This window comes from Pseudonaja textilis, chromosome 1, assembly GCF_049901715.1.
Source record: "Pseudonaja textilis isolate UNSWEBS1 chromosome 1, rPseTex1.2, whole genome shotgun sequence".
In the NCBI taxonomy this organism is placed as follows: domain Eukaryota; kingdom Metazoa; phylum Chordata; class Lepidosauria; order Squamata; family Elapidae; genus Pseudonaja; species Pseudonaja textilis.
In genome coordinates this window covers 316,039,817-316,066,800 of record NC_141990.1, presented here as the reverse complement: position 1 = coordinate 316,066,800, position 26,984 = coordinate 316,039,817, and the positions used below count along the sequence as shown (strand labels likewise).

Below are 26,984 nucleotides of genomic sequence, written 5' to 3'. Positions count from 1 at the left end.
TACAGACCAGTTTATCCTCCCTTCTTCCGGATTAATCCCAGTGACTTTCCTGAGTGTGTGACTTTAGTCCAGCTGCTCCTGTATTTTCAGTGGAACTGCGTTGGCCTTGTGACCTCTGAAGATGACAGTGGAGAATATTTCATCTCAACTCTGATGCCATTCTTCAAGGAGAAGGAGATCTGCTTGGCCTTCAATGAAAAATGGAAATCTAAAAACTTTATTAATTTAATAAATAAATTAATGTTCAACATTTTCTTTGAAGCTGAAGTTATTTTTTTTGCTTGGAGATTCCACTGATATGGCAAATTTTTTGACAGCTTTGAACTTTTGTGTAAAACATAGAAAGATACAGAATGTTTGGATCCTAACATCTCATTGGAAATTTACTCTGGTTGGAGATATTTTTGAAGGTGTAAAGACTTTGCAAGGGGCTTTGCAGTTTAGAGACAGCACTGGCGATGTCTCAGAATTCAGCCACTTCCTCCTATCTTTAGACCAGTTGATTAAAAAGGGGGACATCTTTCTCCTAAATTGGTGGGAAATACTCTTTGATTGTCATATACCCAAACCAGGCAAGGACCCTCCAAAAGGGCAAATGGAATGTACACAAAAGGAGAATTTACAGGATCTTCCAGATTTTATTTTTGAAATGAACATGGAAGGTGAAAGTGACAACAACACCATTTATGCTGTGGCACATGCATTGCATGCCATTTATGGATTAGGAGAGCAACCAGAGATGTTGAAGCATGAAAAGAGGATCTCAAATGTGGAGCCATGGCAAGTAACCTCTGTGGTATTTTATCCAGTCTGCACATTGATAGAGAGGAAGCTCCTTGTATGCATTTCTTCATATCATATCAAGGGATATCATATCATGGCATCTTTCAAAAGATTAAAACAACAATTGCTTCAAAATCAATAATATGAACTAAATATAATGTTTTGTTGAAAGATGCGGCAGAAGAAAAGTAACCTAAACCAGTTGTACATAATATCCATAGAAGAATGATCTTCATATATGGTTCGAAAGGTCTCCAACATTTCCTGAGATTGAGGGACTGACCAGGGATGGAGTGTCACCTCAGAATAAGATAATAATCTGGATGCATTTGTGCAAAATGCTTAAGCAGGACCGTTGAAGTCCTAATGAGTATATCTGCAGAACCTGCTAAGTTTCTGTCAGCTTGTAGCCTGAATCCAACATATAAAAGCAAACTCAGCTCAATTAATTTAACCATTGATTTATCTTTCGATGAATTAGCATTCTAGTGACTTCACTCCATTTGTTTAGTTTGCTATTTCTTGAACTGTTCAGCTGCTTAACAGAACAGATGAAGAGAATTGGACAAGAACTTGGAGGTCTTCTAATACGAGCCCCTACTCAAGAAGCAAGCCCTATACCATTTCAGACAAAAGTTATCCGATCTCCTCTTAAAAACTTACAGTGATGGAGCAGCCAAAACTTCTGGAGGCAAGTCATCCCTGTCATCTGGTTAAAACTGGAGTTGTGAAAGCCAAAATACAAATACCACTTGATAAAGACAATCTTTTGTATTGTTGAGAATTGAGTCAAATATTTGAAGTTACTCCTCATTGCTCAAATCTCAAACAAGGGACAAATGGTAGCTTTTTAGATCTATACCTGTTTCGCAAGTCTCCTTCTCACAAAATGGACCGAGAACTGCTCATTATGATATTGTTAAATGGGTTGTCCACCCCAATAAGTCTTTAGTGTCTGTGAAAGTTGGTCAAAAGGATCCCAGGGCTGCCCCAGGCCAGGATTTCACCATTAACTCTGATGCGATCACCTGGGCTCCAAAGGTGAGTGGGAAGGAAAGGTTGTAAACTCAGTAAAAGAATCCATCTCTCTCTTAAGGATGCTGAACATCCGTCTAAGGTGAAAACATTGGAGGTTAACAAATCTTATGACTAATCTGTGAAAATCCAACAATGGGTGGGAATTCTGCTTGAAACCTGGATGCTGTTAGATCAGGCTGTGATTTCCATGGACCGTTCTTCTTCAGTTGGATTGTCATCATTCTTTCTTTGAGAGAAGCAGTAGCTCAATGTAGCAACTCTGAAGGAACCATCTCAAATCAGACAGGTGGAGCATTTTTCAAATGCAGATCTGTTGTGGCCCCGATTCCCGAGCCTATGCTGTCAGAGGAAGAAGATATGGAAGATAAGGAAGAGGAACTGGGAATGCCTTCCTCCCCAGGACCTTCCTCTCTGGCAATGCCTTCCTCCCTGATAAATCCTCACATTTCATCAGACAACCGAGAGACACAGATCTTCCAGGATCTAGGGAGTCATTGAGTAGATAAAGATGCTAATTTGTCATATTTGTTTATACTAGAAGAGAGCATTCATGCTTTTCAGGAGAAACTTTCAATTTATGGATCGGAGCGGTCGTGCTCCAACAGGCTGTTTCCCCGCTCCTCAGGATAGTTTTAGGGCAGTTTTAGGGTACAGTGGATGGGTCCCCTATTAGCCTTACCAATTGTCACATCCCAATAGGAAAACCGTCTGCCAATTCTCTGAAAGAGTGGCTTATGGGAGCCAATCTTTATCACTCAATCTTTAGGGGTCCTTCTTCTGTCAGCATCTTCTGTCTCCAACAGAATTAATACACCTGTCAGAGAACAAGGAGATCCATCCATCTCCGATTTCTCACAGCCAAGAATCACCTTGTAAGTGAGAGCAGAGGCATATAATGTGTAATAATTAATAATACCTCTTAATAAATAATAATAACTTTTCTCTGAAAAAATAATGGCTGAATGGGAAGATCTGGAGTACAAAGCAGTGACGCTGAGCATGTCAAATAAGAAGAAATCAGGAAATTCAGGCAGTTCTAATGAATATAAAGATTTATTGCAATCTTAAGGTACATTCAAGAATCTGAACTACTAAAGGTCAGACTGAATTGGGGGTGGATAAGAGTCAAAGGAATTCAAGGTGGGCTACATTAAGATCTCTTTTGGGTGGGAAGCAGAACTGGTATTCAGCAGGTTCTGAGCAATTCTGGAGAACCAGTAGCAGAAATTCTGAGTAGTTCAGAGAACTGGCAAATACCACCTTGGACTGGCCCCCGCCCACATCTATTCTCTGCCTCCTGAGTCCCAGCTGATTGGCTGTGTCTTCTTTGGTTGCCCTGCACAGAAGAATGGAGCTGTAAAGCAGGGTAGTGGGGTGGGGAGGGAATGGGACTTTGCAGTAACCTTCCCCTGCCACACCCACCAAGCCATGACCACCAAGCCATGCCCACTAAGCCATGCCCACAGAACCAAGGAGTATTATTTTTTGAATCCAACCACTTGGTGTGAAGGGACTCTGGACTGATAATGCAGTCCCTGTCAGCCTAGTCCTCTCCTCAGAGCCAGAGGAAAGTCAACAAGCAACATTCACATATAAAATATATGATTCCTGGCTGATAGACTCATCCATCTTCTGAGGGTTCCAGTTTAAAGTGGAAACAGGAAAATTCCCAATCTCTCTCACACTGAAAACCACAGCAGTGATAACTTAGAAGTGTCTTGAGATCACCTTTTCTTTCTCACAAAAACTGACCAGGCCTGTTGGAACTGAACAGATCCAATTTTCTGGCTTTCCTTTCCCCAGAATCATCCTGAATGAAGGATGATTTCCCCTCCTTGATGCACCATCAACTGCACTATATCACCACCAATATCAGTTCTAGGTTGGCCAATGTAAAAAGGGGACAGTCTTGTCAATTCTTGGAAAGTGACAATGGTCATGGCAGATTATGCTGAAATCCTTATACAAAAATTCTTAAATCTTCATTTTAGATGCAGCCCACTGTGACCCCTGTCCTAAAGACCAATATCCCAACAAGGAGAAGGACCACTGCATTGCCAAGAGGATCCACTTCCTTGCCTATAAAGAGACCCTGGGATATGCCTTAGTTTCTCTGTCTCTTTTCCTTTCTCTGATCACAACTGCTGTCCTGGTAACATCATGACACGCCGATTGTCAAGGCCAACAGCTGAAATCTCACTTACATCCTCCTGGTCTCCCTCCTGCTCTGCTTCCTCTGCTCCTTTCTCTTCATTGGTTGACCTGGAAAGTTCATTTGTCTCTACCGATAAACTGCCTTTGCCATTCTCTTCTCCTTTGCAGTTTCCTCTGTGTTGGCAAAAACTGTCATGGTGGTTCTGGCCTTTATGGCTACAAAGCCAGGGAATAGGACAAAGAAACTCTTAGGAAAACCTCTAACTAATTCCATTGTCATAGCCTGTCCCCTGGTCCAAGCAATTCTTTGTGCCATCTGGCTGATCACCTCTCCCCCATTTCCCAACATGGACTTCCACTCCCTGGAAGGAGAGATCATCTTGGAATGTCAGGAAGGATCAGCTTCCATGTTTTACACAGTCCTGGCTTACCTGGGTTTTCTGGCCCTCATCAGTTTTATCATGGCCTTTCTGGCTAGGAAATTGCCTGACAGCTTTAATGAAGCCAAGTTCATTAGTTTTAGTATGCTGTTCTTTTGCAGTGTTTGGATTACCTTCCTCCCCACCTATTTGAGCACCAAAGGAATCCCAGATGATTCCCATGATCAGTTTAGAAAAAAAATGATATTAAAGATGTGGATATTAGTTTCCAGCATGATTGTTTCTCACTTTATTTATTTTAATCATAGGAGTTTTTAAAATATTCTGGAGTTGTCTTTATTGTTAGTGTTTTAAGCATGATTGTTTTGCATAGATTCCTGATATTGTTCTGAGATCCCAACTAACATTTTCATTTAATTAACATTTTTCATTTAATTTAATTCATTTAATTTCATTTAATTATTAGTGCGTAGTAACTTTAAATGAGTCACAGTGTCTTATTCTCCATTGACATATTAGACAAACACAGTTTATTAAAAGAGAAGATCATGTGAAATAGATATTGTTATGTCTTTGGGACTGGTTGGAGTCCCCAACCAGGTCCGCTGTTTGAGTGGGAGCACCAGTCGCTTCCATTGGCTGAAACCGTTTGACAGCCGGCTATAAAAGCCGGCTGTCGAGCAGTGCCAGCCCCGTTGCCGCCAGTTAGCCTGCCTAGCGAGAAGGCAGACGCGGCAACCCTTTATTCCTTGCAATAAAGCCTGTTACGTTTCACTCTGGGTTAGCCTCGTTCCTTCCGCCGCTCTACAACACTGGCGACGAGGATGGGATGCGATCAGAGGCTACCAGTAGTGCGATTCTGAAGAGCTGAAGCCACTAAGAGCGAGCCACGGGCGCTGAAGCCGCCAAAGCTCACAAAGAGCGCGAAATTCAAAAAACCTTTGAGGGTTTTGAGCTGTAGTCACTAGAGCGAAGTCACGGGCGCTGAAGCCGCAGCCGCCGGCGCTCACAAAGGGCGCGAAATTCAAAAGCCTCCATAGCCGGAGACTGACACCGCCTAATAGCGCAGCCGCAAGCGCTCTTCTAAGAGTGCGAATTTGGAAGCAAGACTGAAGGGAACGAGCCCTGCCATTTCCAAAATGAATGCCAATCCGACATTCCCACCATTCAAGCCAGCCGAGGAAATGTGGGACTCATACAAAAACCATTTCAGCTATTTCCTCGATGCCATCGGTTTAGCAGATGCTGCTGAGCACAGGAAAAAATCCTACTTCCTCAGCTACTGTGGGGCTGCGGTTTTTGACACCGCTACAGCACTAGTCGCCCCTCGCGCTATCAGAAGCATACCGTGGGATGAACTCCAAGAGATCCTCTCCAACCACTACTCACCTAAACCATCCCAGATAGCCAGGAGATATGCTTTCAGAACCAGAAAGCAGGCTGAAGGAGAGTCAATTAATGAGTATATAGCAGCTCTGAGGACAGCTGCCTTACAGTGCGGTTTCAGAGACTACCTAGAAGACATGTTATTAGACCAGATCGTCTGTGGGGTTAGAGACCTTAGGCTTCAAAGACGGTTGCTAGCAAAAAAGGACTTAAATCTAGCTTCAGCTGTGGAGGAAGCCCAAGCTGCTGAGCTCTCTGCCCAATCAGCAGCTGAGATTCAAGGAACTCCTTTAAAACCCAGCAGTTCCACTATTCATTCAGAGGAAGTTTCCCTGGAGGAAGACCCCATAGACTCAACAGACATTAACCGCCTTAAGCAACAAAAGCCTGCACAGGTAGGAGCAGGGCAGAGAAACAACTTCGCCCCCAAGCAACCTTTCATTTGCCTAGCTTGCGGGGGCTCCCACTCCAGGGCATCCTGCAGATTTAAGAACGCCATCTGTCTGAATTGTCAAAAGAAAGGTCACCTCGCTAGAATCTGCCAAGCAGGGCGAACCTTTCCTCAAAGATCTCCACCACCTACTAATCTCCAAAGGCAAGTGGAGGACTGCTATACTTGCTACCACGCTAACCAAACTTCCCAAACTCCTAATAAAATCAGTATTTCTGTTTCTTTAGAAGGTAAGCCCTGCAGGATGGAGGTAGACACGGGATCTGCACTTTCAATCATCTCCTGGGAAACCCTAAAGAAGATTCATCCCAGATTTTTGAAGAAGAAGCTGCAGAGATGCCACCTGACACTGCGGGACTACCAGGGCAAGAACATCCCTGTCCTCGGGAAAGGCAAGTTTTTAGTTCATTTCCAAGCCTTTAAAGGCCATTTGCCTTTGGTGGTTGTTAATGGTGCCCTCCCCAGTCTGTTGGGGCTAGATTGGTTCCCCTCCCTCGGCCTTAGTGTAACTGGGATCCATGCTGTCTCAACTTCTGACGTAGACGCCTTATTCTCAGATTACTCTGATGTTTTTAGCAGCGAGCTGGGCTGTTATTCAGGCACCCCCATCTCCTTCTCGGTGGACCCCCAGGCAACTCCTCTTCGCCTTAAGCCACATAGAGTGCCCTTCGCCATCCGTCCCAAGTTAGACTTAGAATTAGATAAGCTACTGAAGCAAGGGGTGTTAGAACCAACTGACTTTGCCAAATGGGAGACCCCCATAGTCATCCCACTCAAGAAAGATGGCAGTTTAAGAATCTGTGCAGGCTATAAAACCACCCTCAACCGTTATCTGCAGGTCAGTGCCTACCCTGTTCCTGTTATTCAACACCTGTTACACACCTTCGAACCAGGCACCATTTTTGCAAAACTAGACATGTCCCAGGCATACCAACAGTTCCCTGTTGATGATCAGACAGCTGAATTACAAACCATAGTCACACATAGAGGGGCATTCAAGTGCAAACGCCTCCAATTCGGTGTAAGTGTAGCCCCGGGCATATTCCAATCACTCATGGAAAGGATTCTCCAAGGTCTCCCGGGGGTCGTCCCTTATTTCGATGACATCTTAGTCTCAGCAGTTGACAGACCTCAGCTCATACAAAGGGTCAGTGCAGTCCTAGAGAAGTTCAGGCAGCATGGCCTCAAACTTAAAAGGGAGAAGTGTGCCATCGCCACTAGGCAGGTGGACTTTCTGGGATATAGGATAGATGCCTCTGGCATTCACCCAGTCGAATCCAAAGTAAAGGCTATCCATGAGGCGCCTACACCAACTAACAAGACGGAGCTCCAAGCCTTTCTGGGGCTACTAAACTTTTACACCTCATTTCTCCCGCACAAAGCATCTATTGCTGAACCCTTACACAGACTGTTAGACAAAGAATCCCCCTGGTATTGGGGACCCAAAGAAGCCCATGCCTTCAAGTCAGTCAAATCCTTACTCACATCTGATGCAGTCTTAATCCAATTTGATCAATGACTTCCCCTGGTCCTAGCTGCTGATGCATCCCCCTTTGGGATTGGGGCTGTTCTGAGTCACAGGCTTCCCAATGGTTCCGAGGCACCAATCGCTTTCTTCTCTAGGGCCTTCTCTACTGCAGAAAGGAACTATAGCCAAATAGATAAGGAGGCCTTGGCTGCAGTAGCTGCAGTAAAAAAGTTTCATGAATTTTTGTTTGGGCACCATTTTGAACTTATAACTGACCATAAACCACTCCTGGGGCTGTTATCAGGGGATAAGCAAACCCCGCAGGTGCTATCACCTAGAATGACCAGGTGGACTTTGTTCCTGGCCGCTTATTCATTCAAGTTGGTGCATCGCCCTGGAAAAAACTTGAGTCATGCCGATGCCCTTAGTCGCTGCCCCCTACCAGTCCCAGTCGAAGACCCAGCACCTGTTCATGCCATTTTTGAAGTTAATGAACTTAAATTGCCGGTTACAGCCGAGGACATTGCTGCGCACTCAAAAAAAGACAGAATAATCGCCCAAGTTATGGACTGGGTGGGAAGGGGGTGGCCGGAAACACAATACACCGCTGACTTTGCTCCTTTCAAAACCCGTAAGCAGGAATTGTCGAAACTACAAGGATGTCTGTTGTGGGGGACAAGGGTAGTCATCCCAGCCACTCTTCGTGTACCCATCCTGAAGGTACTTCACGAGGGCCACCCGGGCATCGTAAGGATGAAGGCTCTAGCCCGCAGCTATGTTTGGTGGCCCGGCATGGATGCCCAAATCTCCAACTGGGTAAGCTCATGCCAACCTTGCCAAGAAACCAGGCCTGCCCCACCAGCAGCTACGCCTACCAAGTGGGAGAGTGCTAGTGGTCCTTGGTCTTGCCTGCACATCGACCTGGCTGGACCAGTACACAGTAGGACCTTCTTGGTTGTAGTAGACTCTTATTCCAAATGGATAGACTTGGCCCTACTACCCTCGACAACCACTCAAGCAATTGTTAAGGCTCTGACCCGCTTTTTCATTACCCATGGGCTCCCTAACACGCTGGTGTCTGACAATGGCCCCCAGTTCACGTCGTGTGAGTTTAGCATGTACGTTGCCAACTTGGGCATCAGACACATCCTTACAGCCCCCTTTCACCCCGCTAGCAACGGGATGGCTGAGAGGGCAGTCAGGTCAGCAAAAGAGGCACTTGCCAGGTTTGGCCAGGAAAACTGGCATTCCAAACTGTCACGTTACCTCCTGAGCCAACATACGACGCCATGCACCACTACAAACAAATCCCCTGCCGAGCTCTTGATGGGGAGACGCCTTAGGACCACCCTGGACAGGTTGCATCCTCACTACTGTCCAGACACCCCTTTAGGATCTGACAGTTTGGTCAGGGACTTTGCCTTACATGACCTGGTGTACGCCAGGAATTATGCAGGGGATCCTCTGTGGCTTCCAGGTAAAGTTGTGTCAGTCACAGGTCCTAGATCCTACAGGGTCCTCCTGGAAGATGGATGCCTGTGGCGTAGACACGTGGACCAGCTCAGAAGGCGATAGAGAAGCACAACTGATACCAACCCAGCCCAACCTCCTTGCACCGAGGACTCCCTGCCGGTACCAGCTTACCCAGACGGAAGCTCCCTGCAGGACCCGATCTACCCCATCGACCAGGAGAGCTTGCTGGAGGGCCCAAGCCACCAACAAGGGACGCTGAACCAACTGCCAAGCGAACCTGTCTGCCGGCCGGACCCAGTGACTCACCGAGGTCAGTCCGAACATGGGGACTTACCTGATCCACAGAGCACCACACCTGACCGAGCCCACTTCCCAACAACCTCCGAGACGATTCCTGGGGGCAAGGACTTGACGCCAGCCAGCAGCTTGCCCGGGTTGCGACGTTCTGGCCGCCAGCGCAGACAACCAACTTACCTGAAGGACTACGCATGCTCCCAGCTGGGGGAAAGGAGTGTTATGTCTTTGGGACTGGTTGGAGTCCCCAACCAGGTCCGCTGTTTGAGCGGGAGCACCAGTCGCTTCCATTGGCTGGCACCGTTTGACAGTCGGCTATAAAAGCCGGCTGTCGAGCAGTGCCAGCCCCGTTGCCGCCAGTTAGCCTGCCTAGCGAGAAGGCAGACGCGGCAACCCTTTATTCCTTGCAATAAAGCCTGTTACGTTTCACTCTGGGTTAGCCTCGTTCCTTCCGCCGCTCTACAACAGATATCAATGGATATTTTCTAATCATCGGTATTGTTAATATTTTTTTATCCATTCCCAATATTATGAAGATGGATAGACAGAGGGATGGGTAGAAAAAAGGGAGGGTGAATGTTTGAGAACAAATAGAATAAATCATGACTTGTTCTGGAGGATATTTACAGATAACACACACTGGGAAGGATGTCAAACTCAGAGAGGAACTATAAACTAGATATATTTACATGTTTTGTTTCCAGCGTTTGCCAGTACACAGGTCCAAACTCTTATTCAGTTGTCACACCTGCAGCCCACGAAGAGGATCAAGGCCCTCTCTGTCCAAGGAGACCATGTCTCTCCCTTATCCTCTCCTTGTTGCATGTCCTAGGATGGATAGGGGATGTGCCTGGGTCTTCCTCTGACTGCTCAGCTGGCCTCAGCCCTTCCCCAGCCTCCTCCACAACCTCCGGAGTCACACTTCCACTCCGTCTCAGCTGTTCCTCCTCTCTCTCAGAGTCAGTCTCCAGTAGGGGAATGACAAGGTGGAGGAATTTGTGTGTCATGACAGAGGGATAAAGATTGAAAAATGACTGGAAGAATTAGGAGATGTGGAAACATAGGTAGACACATTGAGGATAATATTTGGTGAGGAATAAACTTTGATGAAAAAGCAAATGTGGCTTTAGAAAGCCCAAGAAAGTCATGCTTAGAGGGAGTTGATGAGTTTTCCCCAAATTTTCCTACCTATTTTTAAGTTCTATGGGAGAAATTAATTTCTAATCTCACCCGTAACAAGTATAAATAAACCAGTTATTTGGTATAAAATTTGGAATGATTGTTCAAACTTACTAGAATTCAACTGATTGTCCTGAGCCACTATGCCCCACTAGCACTCAATTCTATCCCCAAAACTGTGACTCAGGCCAAACTCCCTCTTGTTTCCTGGGGTTCAGTTTCATTTAGGTCAAATACCCAACTTCTCCTTTACTCTCAAGTCTATCGCCACTAGGGATTAACAACAAGAGACACAAACTTGTTTTTCTCATCTTGGTGAGAAAAAACACACCTATTGCTAAGTGGATAGGAGAATTCATTTCCTTTGCAATTATCAGAAGATAAATTCTAAATGTATCCCTCTGGATTTCTGTCCCCCAAATTATTCCTGCTTTGAAAATATGTTCCAAGTTCCTCCATTGGGGCAGGATCTGTCAAATTCCCTTGGCTTGTCTTGAAATGAATCATTCTTGGCTTCGTTGAGACTCGTCTATTCTCATTTTTCTCTTTGCTCGTGCCTGCAATTACACTTCTGCACAAATCTTGATTTCTGATATAGGAAGGACAAGAATGACTGGGCTGCCTCTCCTGCTTCTGCTCTTCTGCCTCTTTCCTCCAACTACTGCTAAGAGGAGGCAAACTGTATGTGTGTTGAGGAAATTGTTGGAGCCTAATGCAAGACAGAACTATTACAGACCTGGTGAATTCATTATTGGTGGGAATTTACCCTTGGGAACACTTATGTCTTCCAGTGTCCTTGATTTTCAGGAGGATCCGCTCCATCTTAGTAGTTATCTTTTGTAAGTTTCACCTGGCAGGGAAAGATGCATTAATTTTTTACTGTGTTCAGGATTCAGGGATTCCTTTCAAAAACTCTTCTCCTACTATTCGAATGTCCTAGTGCAGTTCTTGTCTTTGATCATAAAATAGGCTAGAATTCTCAGTCATTTTATAACTCTATACCAAGAAGATGATAGATGACATAAAAAGTGAGGAAGAAACAAAAAATATGGAACTCTGTTGGCCTAAGAAACTTAACATAATGTTAATTTGGACAGAAAACATAGTAGAAATTTTAATAATTTGTCATTGTCTGGTGGTGTAATATGTCCAGTTTTGTATTGTGGTGACTAGTTCTGGTCATCGCAATACAAAAAAAGATTTGGAGACTCTGGAAAGAGTGCTGACAAGAGCCACAAAGAAAATAAGGGGCCTGTAAGCTAAAATGTAGACATGACAGTTACAGGAAATGTCTAGTCTAATGAAAACAGGGAATAAGGGGGATATGATAGCATTGTTCTAATATTTGAGGGGCTCCTAAAAAGACAAGGGGATTGAATTATTTTCCAAAGCGGTAAGATGAGAAACAATGGTTGGAAAATAACAAGGAGAGAAGCAACTTAGAACTAAGGAGAAATTTCCTAATGGTGGGAACAATTAACCAATTACCTTTCTCCTTTGTCACTAAGGCGTACAATTTTAATGAAAGAGCATCTATGAAAAAAGCTTAATGGAATCTGGGACTTGCTATTCCAAAAATATAATCAAAAATATATCTAGGCAAATTTCAACCATACACATACACATATTTCTCTGTAATGTTCCCTATGTTTTCTTTACTACAGACCTATACTCACGAAGTATCAGCAGTTCTTTGCCTTAGTATTTGCTATCACAGAGATCAACAAAGATTTGGTTCTCCTCCCCAACATCACACTTGGCTTCCAGATTTGTGACAATTTTCAGATTGAGATGTGGATTTTCTTAATCAGCCTCTCCTTTCTCTCCACAAGAGGTCAAACAATTCCAGGTTATAAATGTGACAGGCAGGACCCTCTGCTCTCTGTCATTGGAGGTGATAACCCCAAATCCTCAAGGCAGATGGCCTCCATCTTCAACATCTACAAGGTTCCACAGGTAAGGGGGCTCCATTGGTTACAGTAAAGAGTAGACGGATAACAGAAACAAACTCAGAAGTCAAGCATGAAAATGAAGTTGTTCAAGGGGATATTGTATAGTTCAATTCATTTTTTATCTTATCTTTTAATATGTTTTTATATAAATCACAAGGAAACAAATAATGAAATAATTCTGAAATGCTGTATTTGCTGAGAAGAATTAATTTCTAACTTTTGTAAAAGTTTAGCCGCATCTTACTAGCAGCTCTTCCCTAGGAAGAGAAGAATAAGCTTACTGTAATCAATGTGAGTCTGCCAGACTGGGAGGTAAAAAACTGCATGTGATGTTACCCACTAAATGCCACATGAAACTTTACTTTGTATATGAAAGAGGAATCTCCCTTTCTCCAGCTTGGTGTTGGCTTTGAGATTCCTCAGGAATACAGACCAGTTTATCCTTCCTTCTTCCGGATTAATCCCAGTGACTTTCCTGAGTGTGTGGGTTTAGTCCAGCTGCTCCTGTATTTCCAGTGGAACTGGGTTGGGCTGGTGACCTCTGAAGATGACACTGGGGAATATTTCGTCTCAACTCTGATGCCAATGCTGAAGGAGAAGGAGATTTGCCTCGCCTTCAATGAAAGAATTGCTGATGAATTTAATGTTATATTTAATAAATTAATGAACCACATTTTGTTGAAAGCTGAAGTTATTATTCAGTTTGGAGACTCCTCTGATATAGCAAAATTTTGGACAGTTCTGAATGATTGTGTAATATATACAAAGGTACAGAATGTTTGGATCCTAACATCTCATTGGAAATTTACTCTGGAAGGAGACATTTTTGAAGGCGTAAAGACTTTGCATGGGGCTCTGCAGTTTAGGGTCAGAGCTGGTGATGTCTCAGAATTCAGCCACTTCCTCCTATCTTTAGAACAGTTGATTAAAGAAGGGGACATCTTTCTCCTGATTTGGTGGGAAATACTCTTTGACTGCAGTATTCCCAAACCAGGCAAGGTCCCTCCAAAATGGGCACCACATTGTACAGGAAAGGAGAAATTACAGGATCTTCCAGATTTTATTTTTGAAATGACCATGGATGGTGAAAGTTACAATATCTACAATGCCATTTATGCTGTGGCACATGCATTGCATGCCCTTTATGGATCAGGAGTGCAACCAGAGAGGGTGAAGCGTGGAAGGAGGATCTCAAATGTGGAGCCATGGCAGGTAACCTCTGTAGTATTTTATCCAGTCCACACATTGATAGAGAGGAACCTCCTCATATGCATTTCTTCATATCATATCAAGGGATATCATATCATGGCATCTCTCAAAAGATTAAAACAGCAATTGCTTCAAAATCAATAATATGAATTAAATATAATGTTTTGTTGAAAGATGGGGCAAAAGAAAAGAAACCTAAACCAGTTGTACATAATATTCTTAGAAGAAAGATCTTCATATATGGTCCTGAAAGGTCTTCAACTAATTGTCCCTGAGTATCAGGAGGTAACAAAGAAGGAGGGTGTCATTTTGGAACAAAATGATAATCTGGGTGCATTTGTGCAACATGCAACATGCTTCAGGAGGACTCTTGAAGTCCTAAGGAGCATATCTGCAGAACCTGCTCAGTTTCCTGAGCAGGTAGCCTAAATCCAAAGTGTAAAAGGATACCCAGCTCAATTCATTTTCATCCCCTTTTACGTTTCTATGAAGTGACATCATGTGTGACTCCACCCCATATGTTTAGTTCACTATTTCTTGTAGTGTTAAGTTTCTTAACAGAATAACAGAATTGGACAGGAACTTGGAGGTCTTCTAATACAAGCTCCTACTCAGGCAGCAAGGCCTATACCATTTCAGACAAAGGTTGTCCAATCTCTCCTTAAAAACTTACAGTGATGGAGCAGCCACAACTTCTGGAGGCAAGTCATCCCTGTCATCAAGTTAAAACTGAAGTTCTGAAAACCAAAACACAAATACCCTGTGACAAAGACAATCTTTTGTATTGTTGAGAATTGAGTCAAATATTTGATGTAATTCCTGATTGCTCACGTCTCAAACAAGAGACAAACGGTAGCTTTTTAGATATAGACCGTTTTCCTAAGATGACGGCCATCACAATTGACAGAAGCCATGATGTCTCATATCTGTCTTTCTGCTAATTGTTCCAATTTCTGAAGGCCTCTTTTCTTTCAGGTACTTGCCAAATTGAGGACTGTCCACTTCTTTTTTTAAAAAATACATTTTATTGAATTTACAGTTTAAAAACACATCAACAGTACATTTACAAAATAGAAAGAAAACGGCTGAGGGGAAAGAAAGAAAACACCCGGCCTAACACACCAGATAAGGGCCGGTTGCGGGGAAGAGAAAAGATATAGAGGGAGAGGGGGGAAGGGAGGGGGAGGGAGAATAGGGTAAAAAGTACAATTAAAAGCGAACGATATCTTTTTGTGACAGTCTGTAAGGATTATTTCTCTTCGTCATATCCAATCTACTCCTCTTTTCCATTATGTTTAAGTTACTCTATATCATTTACATAATTTGTCTCTGTGTAAGCCAATTATACCATGAGTCCCAGTTGTCGTAAAATGTTGAGGACTCTGTTTTTTAACGCTATAGTTAGTTTATCCATTTCAGCACACTCACAAATTTTCTGAATAACCATTTGCTCTGAAGGTGTATGAGGTGATTTCCAACATTGAGCAAACGCTAGTCTAGCCGCAGTTAGAATATAGATTATTACCTATTTTGTCTTTTTGGATAAATATCTATCAGAGATCCCTAACAGGAAGAACTCTGTTTTATAGTCTATTTGTTCTTTAGTTATCTCCTCCAACCATTTTCTGATTTTTTGTCAAAATTTTTGGGTAGTTTTACAAGACCACCACGTGTGGAAAAATGTTCCTTCAGTGCTTTTGCATTTCCAACATCTTGAGCTCATGTTAGGGTTCATCTTCGCCAACCTCGAAGGGGGTAAGTGCCATCTATATAACATTTTATACATATTTTCTTTGTACGCCGCCGATTTCATAATCTTGATGTTTCTATTCCAGATCTTTTCCCATTCTGTTAATGTAATGCTTCTTCCAATATTCCTACTTCACGTTATCATGTTCCCTTTCACTATCTCTTGCTCTAATTCTACCTCCAATAAATATTTATAAAATTTGGAAATATTCTTTTTATTTGATCCTAATAAGATTTTATCTAAATATTGTAATTTGCTATAGATTCCAAACTCTTTGATATCTTGTTTGTATCTACTATGGATTTGTATATATAACCACTGGTCAATTTTAAATCCCTGTTCCTGTAAATCCTGTCGAGTTCTTAATTTTCCTAGAGGGTCTAATAAATCTTTATATTTAATCGTTTTTGTTATATCCAAATTGTTGGGATGTACCATTGCCTCCATTGTTGAAAGCCAAATCGGAATTTTAAAATAGTGTTTTTTGCATATTTTTTTCCAGTTAGTTAGTAATGAATCTCTGATAAGATGTCTATGGAAATATGACTGTCTGGTTTTGCCCACTTCCCATAAAAATGCGTGCTACCCTCTCTGAAGGTCGTGCCCTTCTAAGGCTAAGGTTCTTTTATTGAGTAAATTAACCCAGTCTTTTATCCATAATAAGTTGGCTGCCCAATAATATAATTCCCAATTTGGGAGCGCTAGCCCCCCTCTACTTTTTGCATCTTGTAAGGCCTTAATATTGATCCTAGCTTTTTTCCCTTGCCAAATAAATTTAAGTGTCACTTTATTTATATCTTCAAAAAATTTTTTTGGTAATTTAATTGGAATTGTCTGGAATAAGTAAAGGAATTTTGGTAGGATGTTCATTTTGATCGTGGCAATCCTGCCCAGTAGAGAAAGCTGCAACTTATTCCAGGATTCTAGGTCTTTCTTAATTTGCTGTAATAGTTTATCGTAATTATTCTCTTTGAGCGATTTGCTATGTGGTGTTAACCATATGCCTAAATATTTGACCTTTTTTGTTGCCTGTATCCCCATGGTTTTTTCTAATTCTTTCCTCTGATTCTCTGTTAGATTTTTAGTCATTAATTTAGTCTTATTTCTATTGATCTTTAATCCTGCTACTGAACTGGATTGTTCTAGTTATTTTATTAGTTTATGTCCTTTTTCCATGGGTTCCTCTAGGAAGAAAACCATATCGTCTGCGAACGCCTGTAGTTTATATTCCTCTGCTTTGACCCTTACTCCTTAGATTTCAGAGTTTTGTCTTATCCGCGTTAACAGTGATTCTAAAGCAAGTATAAATAGGAGGGGTGAGAGGGGGCAACCCTGTCTGACGCCCTTTTCAATGTTTAATGGGCCTGTTTGTTCACCGTTAGTTAGTATGTTGGCCTGTTGGGCATTGTAAATTGTTGTGATAACGTTCTCGAATTTAGTGTCCAGACTCATGTTATAGATTTTTTGAATTAAAAAGTGCCAATGTAGATTATCAAATGCTTTCTCAGCATCTAAAAACATGAGTGCAAATTGTTTCTCTGGATGAACTTCATAATATTCTAAAACGTCAATAATGGTTCTTAGATTATTTTTGACTTGGCGGGACAGAAGGAAACCATTTTGATCTTCGTGAATGTATAAATTTAAAACTTGTTTTACTCTATTCGCTATAATTGAGGTAAATAATTTATAATCAGCCTTTAAAAGCGAAATTGGTTGATAATTGTTGATATATCAGGCATCTACATCCTCCTTCGGAATTAACGAAATCAACGCCCCCCTCCATGAGTCTGGCATTTTGGCTGCCAAAAGTACTTCATTAAACACTTCCAGCATCAGTGGCCCTACTAACTCTATTATAGCTTTGTACAATTCTACTGGGATCCCATCTGGTCCAGGGGATTTATTATTATTTTGGTTCTCCATTGCAGATTTCAACTCAGACCATGTAATATCCTTATTTAATAATTCTTTCTCTCCTTCCCCTATTGTTTTATCATTCGTATTCTCCAGAAAAGTTCTTATTTTGTCTTCATTGATTTCTTCCTTTTTATATAATCTTTGAAAGTAGTTTAATATGATATCTTTTTTTCTTCTCAATCTCATGTTGTGGTATGCCTTTCTCATCTATTAGTTGGTGTATCAGTCTCTTTTCTTTTTCTTTTTTAAGTTTATAAGATAGCCATCTTCCTGGTTTATTAGCGGGTTCAAAATAATTTTGTTTGGACCTTCTCAAACTAACTTCTATTTTATCTTGTTCAATTAAATTCAGCTTATGTTTGGCTAATATTAACTGGTTTTGTATTCCTTGGATCTTGGGGTTTTTTTGTAATTGTATTTCTAAGTCTTTGATTTGTTGTTGTAATATGTTTTGTCAGGCATAAATTCTCTTATTTCTCATAGCATTATAGGAAATTGTTGTACCTCTTATAATTGCTTTCATAGTATCCCAAATATTCTGTTTTGAAGTTGTTTCATTATTATTATCTTTTAGGAAATAGTTTAGCTCCTCTTTCAGCTTATTGATATACTCTTCTTCATTTACTATTTGGGTATTTAACGTCCATCTTTTTTTTATTCCTCTCCTGTCTCTCCAAATTAGCTGTATTGGGTTGTGGTCAGCCCATTCATTTGGTAGGATTTTAATTTCTTTTATTTCATTAGCCAAATCCAAATCCATCCAAGCCATATCTGTTCTAGTCCAAATCTTATGTGGATTGGAATAGTATGTAAATTGTTTCTCTTCCAGGTTCCGTTCCCTCCATAAATCTTTTAAGTTTAATTCTTTCATCATTTCCTTACATGCCATAGAAAATTCCCTTTTCCCCTTCTTGTTTTTTCCCATATTACTATGGTCTTTTTGGTATTGTGCAATGGAGTTAAAATCGCCAATCAAGCAAATGTTCGTTTTTTTCAAAGCCTACTATTTTTTGGTGGAGGTGTTTGAAAAATTTCCCTTTGTCTTCATTTGGGGCATAGATTGCTACAAGTAAAAATGTGATGTGGTTTATCCAAACTTGTATAACCAGAGTTCTTCCTTCGGGATCCGACCAGGTTAATTCTGCCTTTACATCTTGTTTTACGTAAATTCCAATTCCTTTTTTCTTGTGTTTATCAGCCAGAGCAGTAAAAAGTTTCCCTAATTTTGGACAAATTAGATGTCTTTCATCATTTTTCGAAATATGTGTTTCTTGAAGACATATTATATCTGCGTTATGTCGAATAAGTTTTGAAAATATCCTTTTTCTTTTTGATATTGAATTTAATCCATTTATATTGATGGAGAGCAACTTCTTCCCCTCCACCATTTATCTACATCTGCTTAGATTTTTGCCTAGTAATGATTCGATTCTCTTGTTGTTGTTGTTGTTGTGGGATTTGCTCTTCTCTCCCAGGTTGTGGTTTATCACTTCCTGAAGTTGGGGAAAGTCATTCCTTTTGGGTTCTGTGATGATATCGGTCCTCCTGTGGTCTCCTTTTAGGTTCTTCTTTAGTGGATTGACCATCCGTATCTGTGAGCTGTTGATAAAAGTCTTGGGCCTGTTCTATCGATTCTATTTTGATTTTCCTCTCTTTCCACATAATTAACATCCCTTCCTGGATTAGCCATTTAAATTGGATTCCTTTTTTATTTAAATCATTAGCTAGAAATTTATAATCTTGTCTTATCGTCCTCACTTTCTTTGGAATTTGTTTTAAAATCGTAATTTCTCTGCCTTTGTATGATATCATTTCCTCCGTAGACATTTTCAAAATTAAATCTCTTAGACATCTCCTAGAAAAGCGGATATGGATTTCTCTTGGGCAGTTGTTGCATCTGGCATAGCTTGTGCTAACCCTATATACCTCATCAAACTCTTTAATTAGATCATCTTTTTCCTTTCCTAACCATTCATCCAATATTTCTGCCATCAAATGTTCCAATTCTTCATTTTTTGCTTCAGCCACATTCTGGAACCTTAAATACACCATTGCTTTGTCCATCTCGAGATGAACCAGTGAGTCTTCCATTTCTCAAAGTACATTTTTAAATTCCTCATCCATCCTTTCAAAGTTAGTCTCCATGCGTGTTGTTCTACTCTCTATATCTTTTATTTTCACTTCATTTTTCTTCATGGCCTGCTGCAGAGACCCTATCTTACCCTCCACCTTCGATATATCCGCTTTCATTTCAGCCTTCAGTTTCCCCATCTCATCTTTCAATTCACTTATATCTGCTCTAGTTTCATTGTGATTTTTAATCATCATTTCTTGCATTTTAGATATAGCTTCCTGCAAGGATAATAAGGAAGTTTGTATATTAATGTTGAGGACATTAGGCTGCTTTTCCCCTGTTAAGGACTCCTCAATAGTTTTTTGAGTTGTTGGTGGGGTGATAGAGTCGGAGTAGACTTCCTTCCTGTTTTTAAGGCCATAGTTGTCGTGGGTGTCATCTCTCTAAGTATTTGTTTCTGTTGATGCACAATTTTAGATATATTATCCCAAATCACCATTCAGTGTTTGGGTCTTGTATTTAAAAGTCTATTCTCGTATTTCAATTTAATATCTCGCTCCACAGTCTTTTCCCCTATATTATAAATAGATATCTACTACAGTATTCTAGTCTATGTAATAAGAAAATTGATCAGCAATAGTACATCAATTAACACTTTAAGGAATTAATCTTAAATGTCTTAAGTAGTCTAAATAATTTATAAATAGTTTATATCAACAGAGTTTATCCCTCTTTGCTATTAATACTTACAACAGTAATCTCTTAACTCTATAAAAATAGTATACCCCCCTCTTTTTTTTTCCCAAATAAGTAAAATTATGTAAGCTATTTAGGAGATACAATAGGGAGGTGGGGGCAAAATAATAAGAGAAAGGGTAGGAGAGAGATTACCACAGCTTCAGAAAATCAACAAACAAAAAGCAAGGAAGTCATCTTAAGGAGAAAGTAGCGCCAAACTAGTAATATTAAGTAGTACCACATAATAAAGGAAGCAAGTTGGGTGAGCTAATAGTCCATCTTCCAACTAGAGGATTCTTTTCAGCATTCCAATCAGCAAATGGTGTAATGTGCTGACTAATCTGCAGTCCCAAAACCCTCTTTCCCAGCCTTCTGTTTGTCTCTGCCTTCTTCCTCTTGCTTCTTCTTTCTTTGCTTTCCAATTTTTAAATCAACATACAAATCTTCCAAAGTCCAATATAATGCTCAGTTTGTCTTCTCCACAATATTAAGTAGATGTGATAGTCATGTTGTACTCAGATCTGAAGGTTCATCAGACTCGATCAATGCCAGTATTCTTACACCTCCGTCACCTCCCTTTTCTCAAGTAAAGTCAAAAAGAAAGGTCCGAAAGTCAGATGAAGCCCCTCACAAATTCCAGACCTCTGATCTCCTGGTTTTGACAATCTTCCTCCTTCCCCAGAGCTTCCTTTTCACAGGGTAAAATCTGCACTTTCACTTTTGTGCTTGGGCTTTTCCACACTCCATTATAGTCCTTTCATTTTCCCAGCCACTTTTCTGGCCGCTTTTCCACCCGACTTCTGAAAGGTGCTAATCACAACCAGGAGAAAAGATTTTACGCCGCTGTCATTCTTCTGTCATTCTTCTATCTTCAGTCTTCAAAGGTTCCAAGTTATAAACCGTTTCTCTTTTCCTGTTATTCTTGACCTCACAGGCTGTCACTGCTTTGCTTATTCACCCAAGTGGCAGACCGGACTTGAAGCCACCATAGAATGACAGCTTACTCTTCTTCGCCAGGCTCAGGAGCTTCCCTCTTCACTGTCGGGGGGTTGCCTCTTCGCTCGAGGTTCTCCACGTTAACATGAACCTCTCCGGGGTTCATGTATCCCTGGGGGATTACTCCTGGTGCCAGAAAAGGTGTTCAAAGACCACAACAGTCTTCTTCACCTCCGTTCGCCCTGTCCTGCCACCGGAAGTCCTAGTTTCCTAAGATGATGGCCATCACCATTGACAGAAGCCATGATGTCTCATATCTGTCTTTCTGCTAATTGTTCCAATTTCTGAAGGCCTCTTTTCTTTCAGATACTTGCCAATTTGAGGACTGTCCACTTCAACAACAGTGCTGGAGATGAAGTCTCCTTCTCACAAAATGGACTGCGAACTGCTCGTTATGATATTGTCAACTGGGTTCTCCCCCCCAATAAGTCTTTAGTGTCTGTGAAAGTTGGTCAAAAGAATCCCAGGGCTGCCCCAGGCCAGGATTTCACCATTAACTCTGATGCGATCACCTGGGCTCCAAAGGTGAGTGGGAAGGAAAGGTTGTAAAGTCAGTAAAAGAATCCATCTCTCCCTTAGGGATGCTGAACATCCGTCTAAGGTGAAAACATTGGAGGTTAACAAATTTTATGACTAATCTGTGAAAATCCAACAATGGGTGGGAATTCTGCTTGAAAGCAGGATGCTGTTAGATCAGGCTGTGGTTTCCATGGACCATTCTTGTTCAGTTGGATTGTCATCATTCTTTCTTTGCGAGAAGCAGGAGCTCAATGTAGCAACTCTGAAGTTCAAGATCCAAACTTTAGCCTCTATTGGTGATTCACTAGTGCCACTGATTCCCCCAGGAGCTTTTCCTTTCCCTTCTTTTTCTATTAGATCTTGGTGAACAATTTCTTATGAAGACATTCTCAGCAGGAAAATAAGAATGTGGAAATAAATAAATGAATTGTGTTATTGCACAGGACACCTCAAACATTTCTCTCTTTTTCTTTTAGAAGGTGCCCTTTGCCAGGTGTGGCAAGAAGAGGTGTCAGGCAGGAGAGAGGAGAAGAGTTCCGGAGGGCGAGCCAGTTTGCTGCTATCAATGTGCCCCTTGTCCAGAAGGAACTATCTCAAATCAGACAGGTGGAGTTTTCAAATGCAGATTTTCCAGGTTCTAGGAAGTCATTGAGTCGATAAAGATGCTAATTTGTCATATTTGTTTATACTACATCAGAGCATTCATACTTTTCAACAGAAACTTTCAATTTATGGATCTGAGCTGTCCTGCCCCAACAGGACATTTTTCTGGCTCCTCGATAATTTTATGCAGGATAGTTTTGGGGTACAGTGGATGGGTGCCCTACTAGCCTTACCAATTGTCACATTTCAACAGGAAAACCCTCTGCCAATTCTCTGAAAGAGTGGCTTATGGGAGCCAACCTTTATCACTCAATCTTTAGGGGTTCTTCTTCTGTCAATACCTTCTGTCTCCAATATAACTGATACACCTGTTAGAGAACGAGGAGATCCATCCATCTACAATTTCTAGCAACCAACAGTCACCTTATAAGTGAGAGCAGAGGCATATACTGTGTAATAATTAATAATAACCCGTTATAAATAATAATAAATTTTTCCTGAAAAAATAATGGCTGAATGGGAAGATCTGGAGTATAAAGCAGAGACATTGAGCATGTCAAATATGAAGAAATCAGGAAATTCAGGCAGTTCTAATGAATATAAAGATTTATTGCAATCTTAAGATCGATTCAAGACTCTGAACTACAAACGGTCAAAGTGAATTGAGGGTGGATAAGAGTCAATGGAATTCAAGGTGGGCTACATTTAGATCTCTTCTGGGTGGGAAGCTGAGGTGGTATTCAGCAGGTTCTGACCAGTTCTGGCAGCAGAAATTTCGAGTAGTTAAGGGAACTGTCAAATACTACCTCTGACTGGCCCCGCCCACATCTATTCTCCGCCTCCTCAGTCCCAGCTGATTGGCTGTGTCTTCTTTTGTTGCCCTGCACAGGAGAACGGAGCTGGAAATCAGGTTAGTGGGGTGGAGAGGGAATGGGACTTTGCAGTAACCTTCCCCTGCCATGCCCAACAAGCCATGACCACAGAACCAGTAGTAATTTTTTTTTTGAATCCAACCACTTGGTGTGAAGGGACTCTGGACTGATAATGCATTTCATCCCTATTTCAACCTAGTCCTCTCCTCAGAGCCAGAAGAAAGTCAACAAACAACATGCACATATAAAATATAGGATTCCTGGCTGATAGACTCACCCATCTTCTGAGGGTTCCAATTTAAAGTGGAAAAGGGAAAGTTTCCAATCTCTCTCACAGTGAAAGCCACAGCAATGACAACTTAGCAGTGATTGTAGATGACCTTTTCTTTCTCACAAAAACTGACCAGGCCTGTTGGAACTGAACAGATCCAATTTTCTGGCTTACCTTTCCCCAGAATCATCCTGAATGAAGGATGATTTCCCCTTCTTGATGCACCATCAACTGCACTGTATCACTACCAATAGCAGTTGTAGGTTTGCCAATGCAAAAAGGGGACAGTCTTGTCAATTCTTGGAAAGTGACAATGGTCGTGGCAGATTATGCTGAAATTCTTATACAAAAATTCTTAAATCTTCATTTTAGATGCAGCCCACTGTGACCCCTGTCCTAAAGACCAATATCCCAACAAGGAGAAGGACCACTGCATTGCCAAGAAGATCCACTTCCTTGCCTATAAAGAGACCCTGGGATATGCCTTAGTTTCTCTGTCTCTTTTCCTTTCTCTGATCACAACTGCTGTCCTGGTGATTTTCTGTAAACATCATGACACACCAATTGTCAAGGCCAACAACCGAAATCTCACTTACATCCTCCTGGTCTCCCTCCTGCTCTGCTTCCTCTGCTCCTTTCTCTTCATTGGTCAACCTGGGAAGTTCACTTGTCTCTTCCGACAAGCTGCCTTTGCCATTCTCTTCTCCTTTGCAGTTTCCTCTGTGTTGGCAAAAACTGTCATGGTGGTTCTGGCCTTTATGGCTACAAAGCCAGGGAATAGGACAAAGAAACTCTTAGGAAAACCTCTGACCAATTCCATTGTCATAGCCTGTCCTCTGATCCAAGCAATTCTTTGTGCCATCTGGCTGATCACCTCTCCCCCATTTCCCAACATGGACTTCCACTCCTTGGAAGGAGAGATCATCTTGGAATGTCAGGAAGGCTCAGTTTCCATGTTTTACACAGTCCTGGCTTATCTGGGTTTTCTGGCCCTCATCAGTTTTATCGTGGCTTTTCTGGCTAGGAAATTGCCTGACAGCTTTAATGAAGCCAAGTTCATTACTTTTAGTATGCTGGTCTTTTGCAGTGTTTGGATTACCTTCCTCCCCACCTATCTGAGCACCAAAGGGAAGTCCATGGTGGCTGTGGAGATCTTCTCCATCTTGGCCTCTGGGGCTGGCCTCTTGGCTTGCATCTTTCCCCCCAAATGCTACATTATCCTAGTCAGGCCTGAACTGAATTGTAAAGAGAATATAATGAGGCACAGAAATCTCTGATTCATATGGGGACGGAGAACTTGATTCTGACTTTGGGACATTTTTATATTTGATGTTATTTTTGATGATAATGTATGTATTAATCAGGAACAACTACCATGCCTTTCAGTTTACTAAAGTACGAATTGTTCGCAGATGAGCCCCATGATCAGTTTAGAAAAAAAAAAATTATATTAAAGATGTGGATATTAGTTTCCAGCATGATTGTTTCTCACTTTATTTATTTTAATCATAGGAGTTTTTAAAACATTCTTAAGTTGTCTGTATTGTTAGTGTTTTTAAGCTTGATTGTTTGCACAGATTCCTGATATTGTGCTGAGTTCCCTATTAACGTTTTCATTTAATTAACTATTAGTGTATAGTAACTTTAAATGAGCCGCAGTGTCTTACTCTCTATTGACATACTAGAGAAACATAGTTTATTAAAAGAGAAGACCATGTTAAATCGATATCAATGGATATATTCTAATTCTTCTGTATTGTTAATAATTTTTATCCATTCCCAATATGATGAAGACGGATGGACAGAGGGATGGATAGAAGAAAGGGAGGGTGAATGTGTGAGAATAAATGGAATAAATCATGAATTGTTCACTATAAAATAGGGAGGAACAGACAATTATTGGTTGTTGTCTTGTTTTTTTAAGAGCTTACAGATGTCAAGTCATAAAACATTTTGGATACACATTTTATAGTTGTCAACAGAAAGAAGCAGGGGTTTGTAAGAGCAGGCAGCAGTGTGGAATTGAAAGTACATTCCATCCATATTTTCTTCAGAGACTGATTAGATGACTAAAGCTTCTGCTGTGCAAAAATCTAATTGGAGAGCATGATTGATGACTCTTGGCTATGGACATGTTTCATTTGATAATACACCCAGAGGGGTTTGGGGGAAAGCAGGATCAATGGTGACAGTGAATTACATATCTCAGAGTTGGCTACACCCAGGCTAATGCCAGAATGTTAACTTCTAATAAATCCTTTTTCATTTTGGGACTGTGGCTCATGATTTAATTGCCAGAATCCTGATAATAGATAAATTGCAGAAATGCTTAGACACTTGCTATATGGGAAGGCAAATGTCTGTGTACTTCTATATAAAGATGACTGTATGTTATCTAAGGACCCAAATCATTTCTTGCAATTTTCCATAGATCGGATACATGCAGACATTTTTTATGTATTTGAAAGCCAATACATCAAACATCAAGATAATCATTTTTGGCAAAAAAATGGAGTGTCCAATAAAGGAGAATATTTGTAGATCTGGGTTGAAATGAGGGGTCCTTAGTGCTCCCTGTGTTTGGTTGATTTCATGCAGAAAATGTCGTTATCCAAGCTAGGTAAGATCATTAGTGCTAGGGCTGATGAGCTAGCACTGATTATGTGTGCATAGTTTGGGTAATGAGAGGTCTGCAAGAAAATAACCCAGCTCAGAGAGCACAATGCACCCCACAAATGGAATGACCAATTTATAAGAAGCCCTTGTTGAAGACCTGAAGAACATCCAGAGTAGAATAACAGAGTTGGAAGAGACCTTGAGGCCTTCTAGTCCAACCCCCTGCTTAAACAGGAAACCCTACAGCACTTCAGACAAATGGTAATCCTACATCTTTATAAGAACTTCCAGTGTTGGAGCATTCACAACCTCTGGAGACAAGTTCTTCCACTGATTAATTCGTCTAACTGTCAGGAAATTTCTCCTTAGTTCGAAGTTGCTTCTCTCCTTGATGAATTTCCACCCATTACTCCTTGTCCTGCCATCAGGTGCTTTGGAGGGTAGCTTGACTCCCTCTTCTTTGTGGCAGCCCCTGAGACCCTGGAACACTGCTATCATGTCTCCCATAGTTCTTCTTTTCATTAAATGAGTCCTGGCTCCTGCAACCATTCCTCATATGGTTCAGCCTCCAGTCCCTTAAACGTCTTTGTTGCTCTTCTCTGCACTCTTTCTAGAGTCTCAACCTCTTTTTTACAAAAACAGAATGCAGACCAAAATTGAATGACCAAATCTATTCCCAATGTCTGCCTACAAAAATACAGTCTAAGAGTAGGTGTGTGTTGGCCGAGGGTGGGACACAAAACAAACACAGTCACAGAAAAGAGGTGAAGCCGCTTTTATTCCTTCATTTTGCTTCCAAGCTCTGAATATCTTTGATGGAAGACAAAAAAACTCCCACACAAACAGTTACACGGAGAA

The 26,984-nt window shown here is 41.3% G+C and overlaps 1 protein-coding gene across 1 annotated transcript; it reads left to right on the top strand.

Moving 5' to 3' along the window:
* The first annotated feature begins 11,215 nt into the window (after positions 1–11,215).
* Positions 11,216–24,980, top strand: LOC113451299 (vomeronasal type-2 receptor 26-like). Its single transcript, XM_087934588.1, has 6 exons — positions 11,216–11,445; positions 12,271–12,562; positions 12,955–13,770; positions 21,552–21,770; positions 22,241–22,370; positions 23,883–24,980. Exons 1-6 carry the CDS (start codon positions 11,216–11,218, stop codon positions 24,785–24,787), a joined length of 2,592 nt encoding a protein of 863 aa, XP_087790714.1. The 3' UTR covers positions 24,788–24,980.
* Positions 24,981–26,984: the final 2,004 nt, after the last annotated feature.

Excerpts from the sequence above, each read along its gene's own strand:
- LOC113451299 (XM_087934588.1), top strand. The coding sequence starts at position 11,216 with ATGACTGGGCTGCCTCTCCTGCTTCTGCTCTTCTGCCTCTTTCCTCCA. Across the intron at positions 21,771-22,240 it reads CGATCACCTGGGCTCCAAAG|AAGGTGCCCTTTGCCAGGTG; the intron begins GTGAGTGGGAAG and ends TTTTTCTTTTAG. Across the intron at positions 22,371-23,882 it reads AACTATCTCAAATCAGACAG|ATGCAGCCCACTGTGACCCC; the intron begins GTGGAGTTTTCA and ends TCTTCATTTTAG.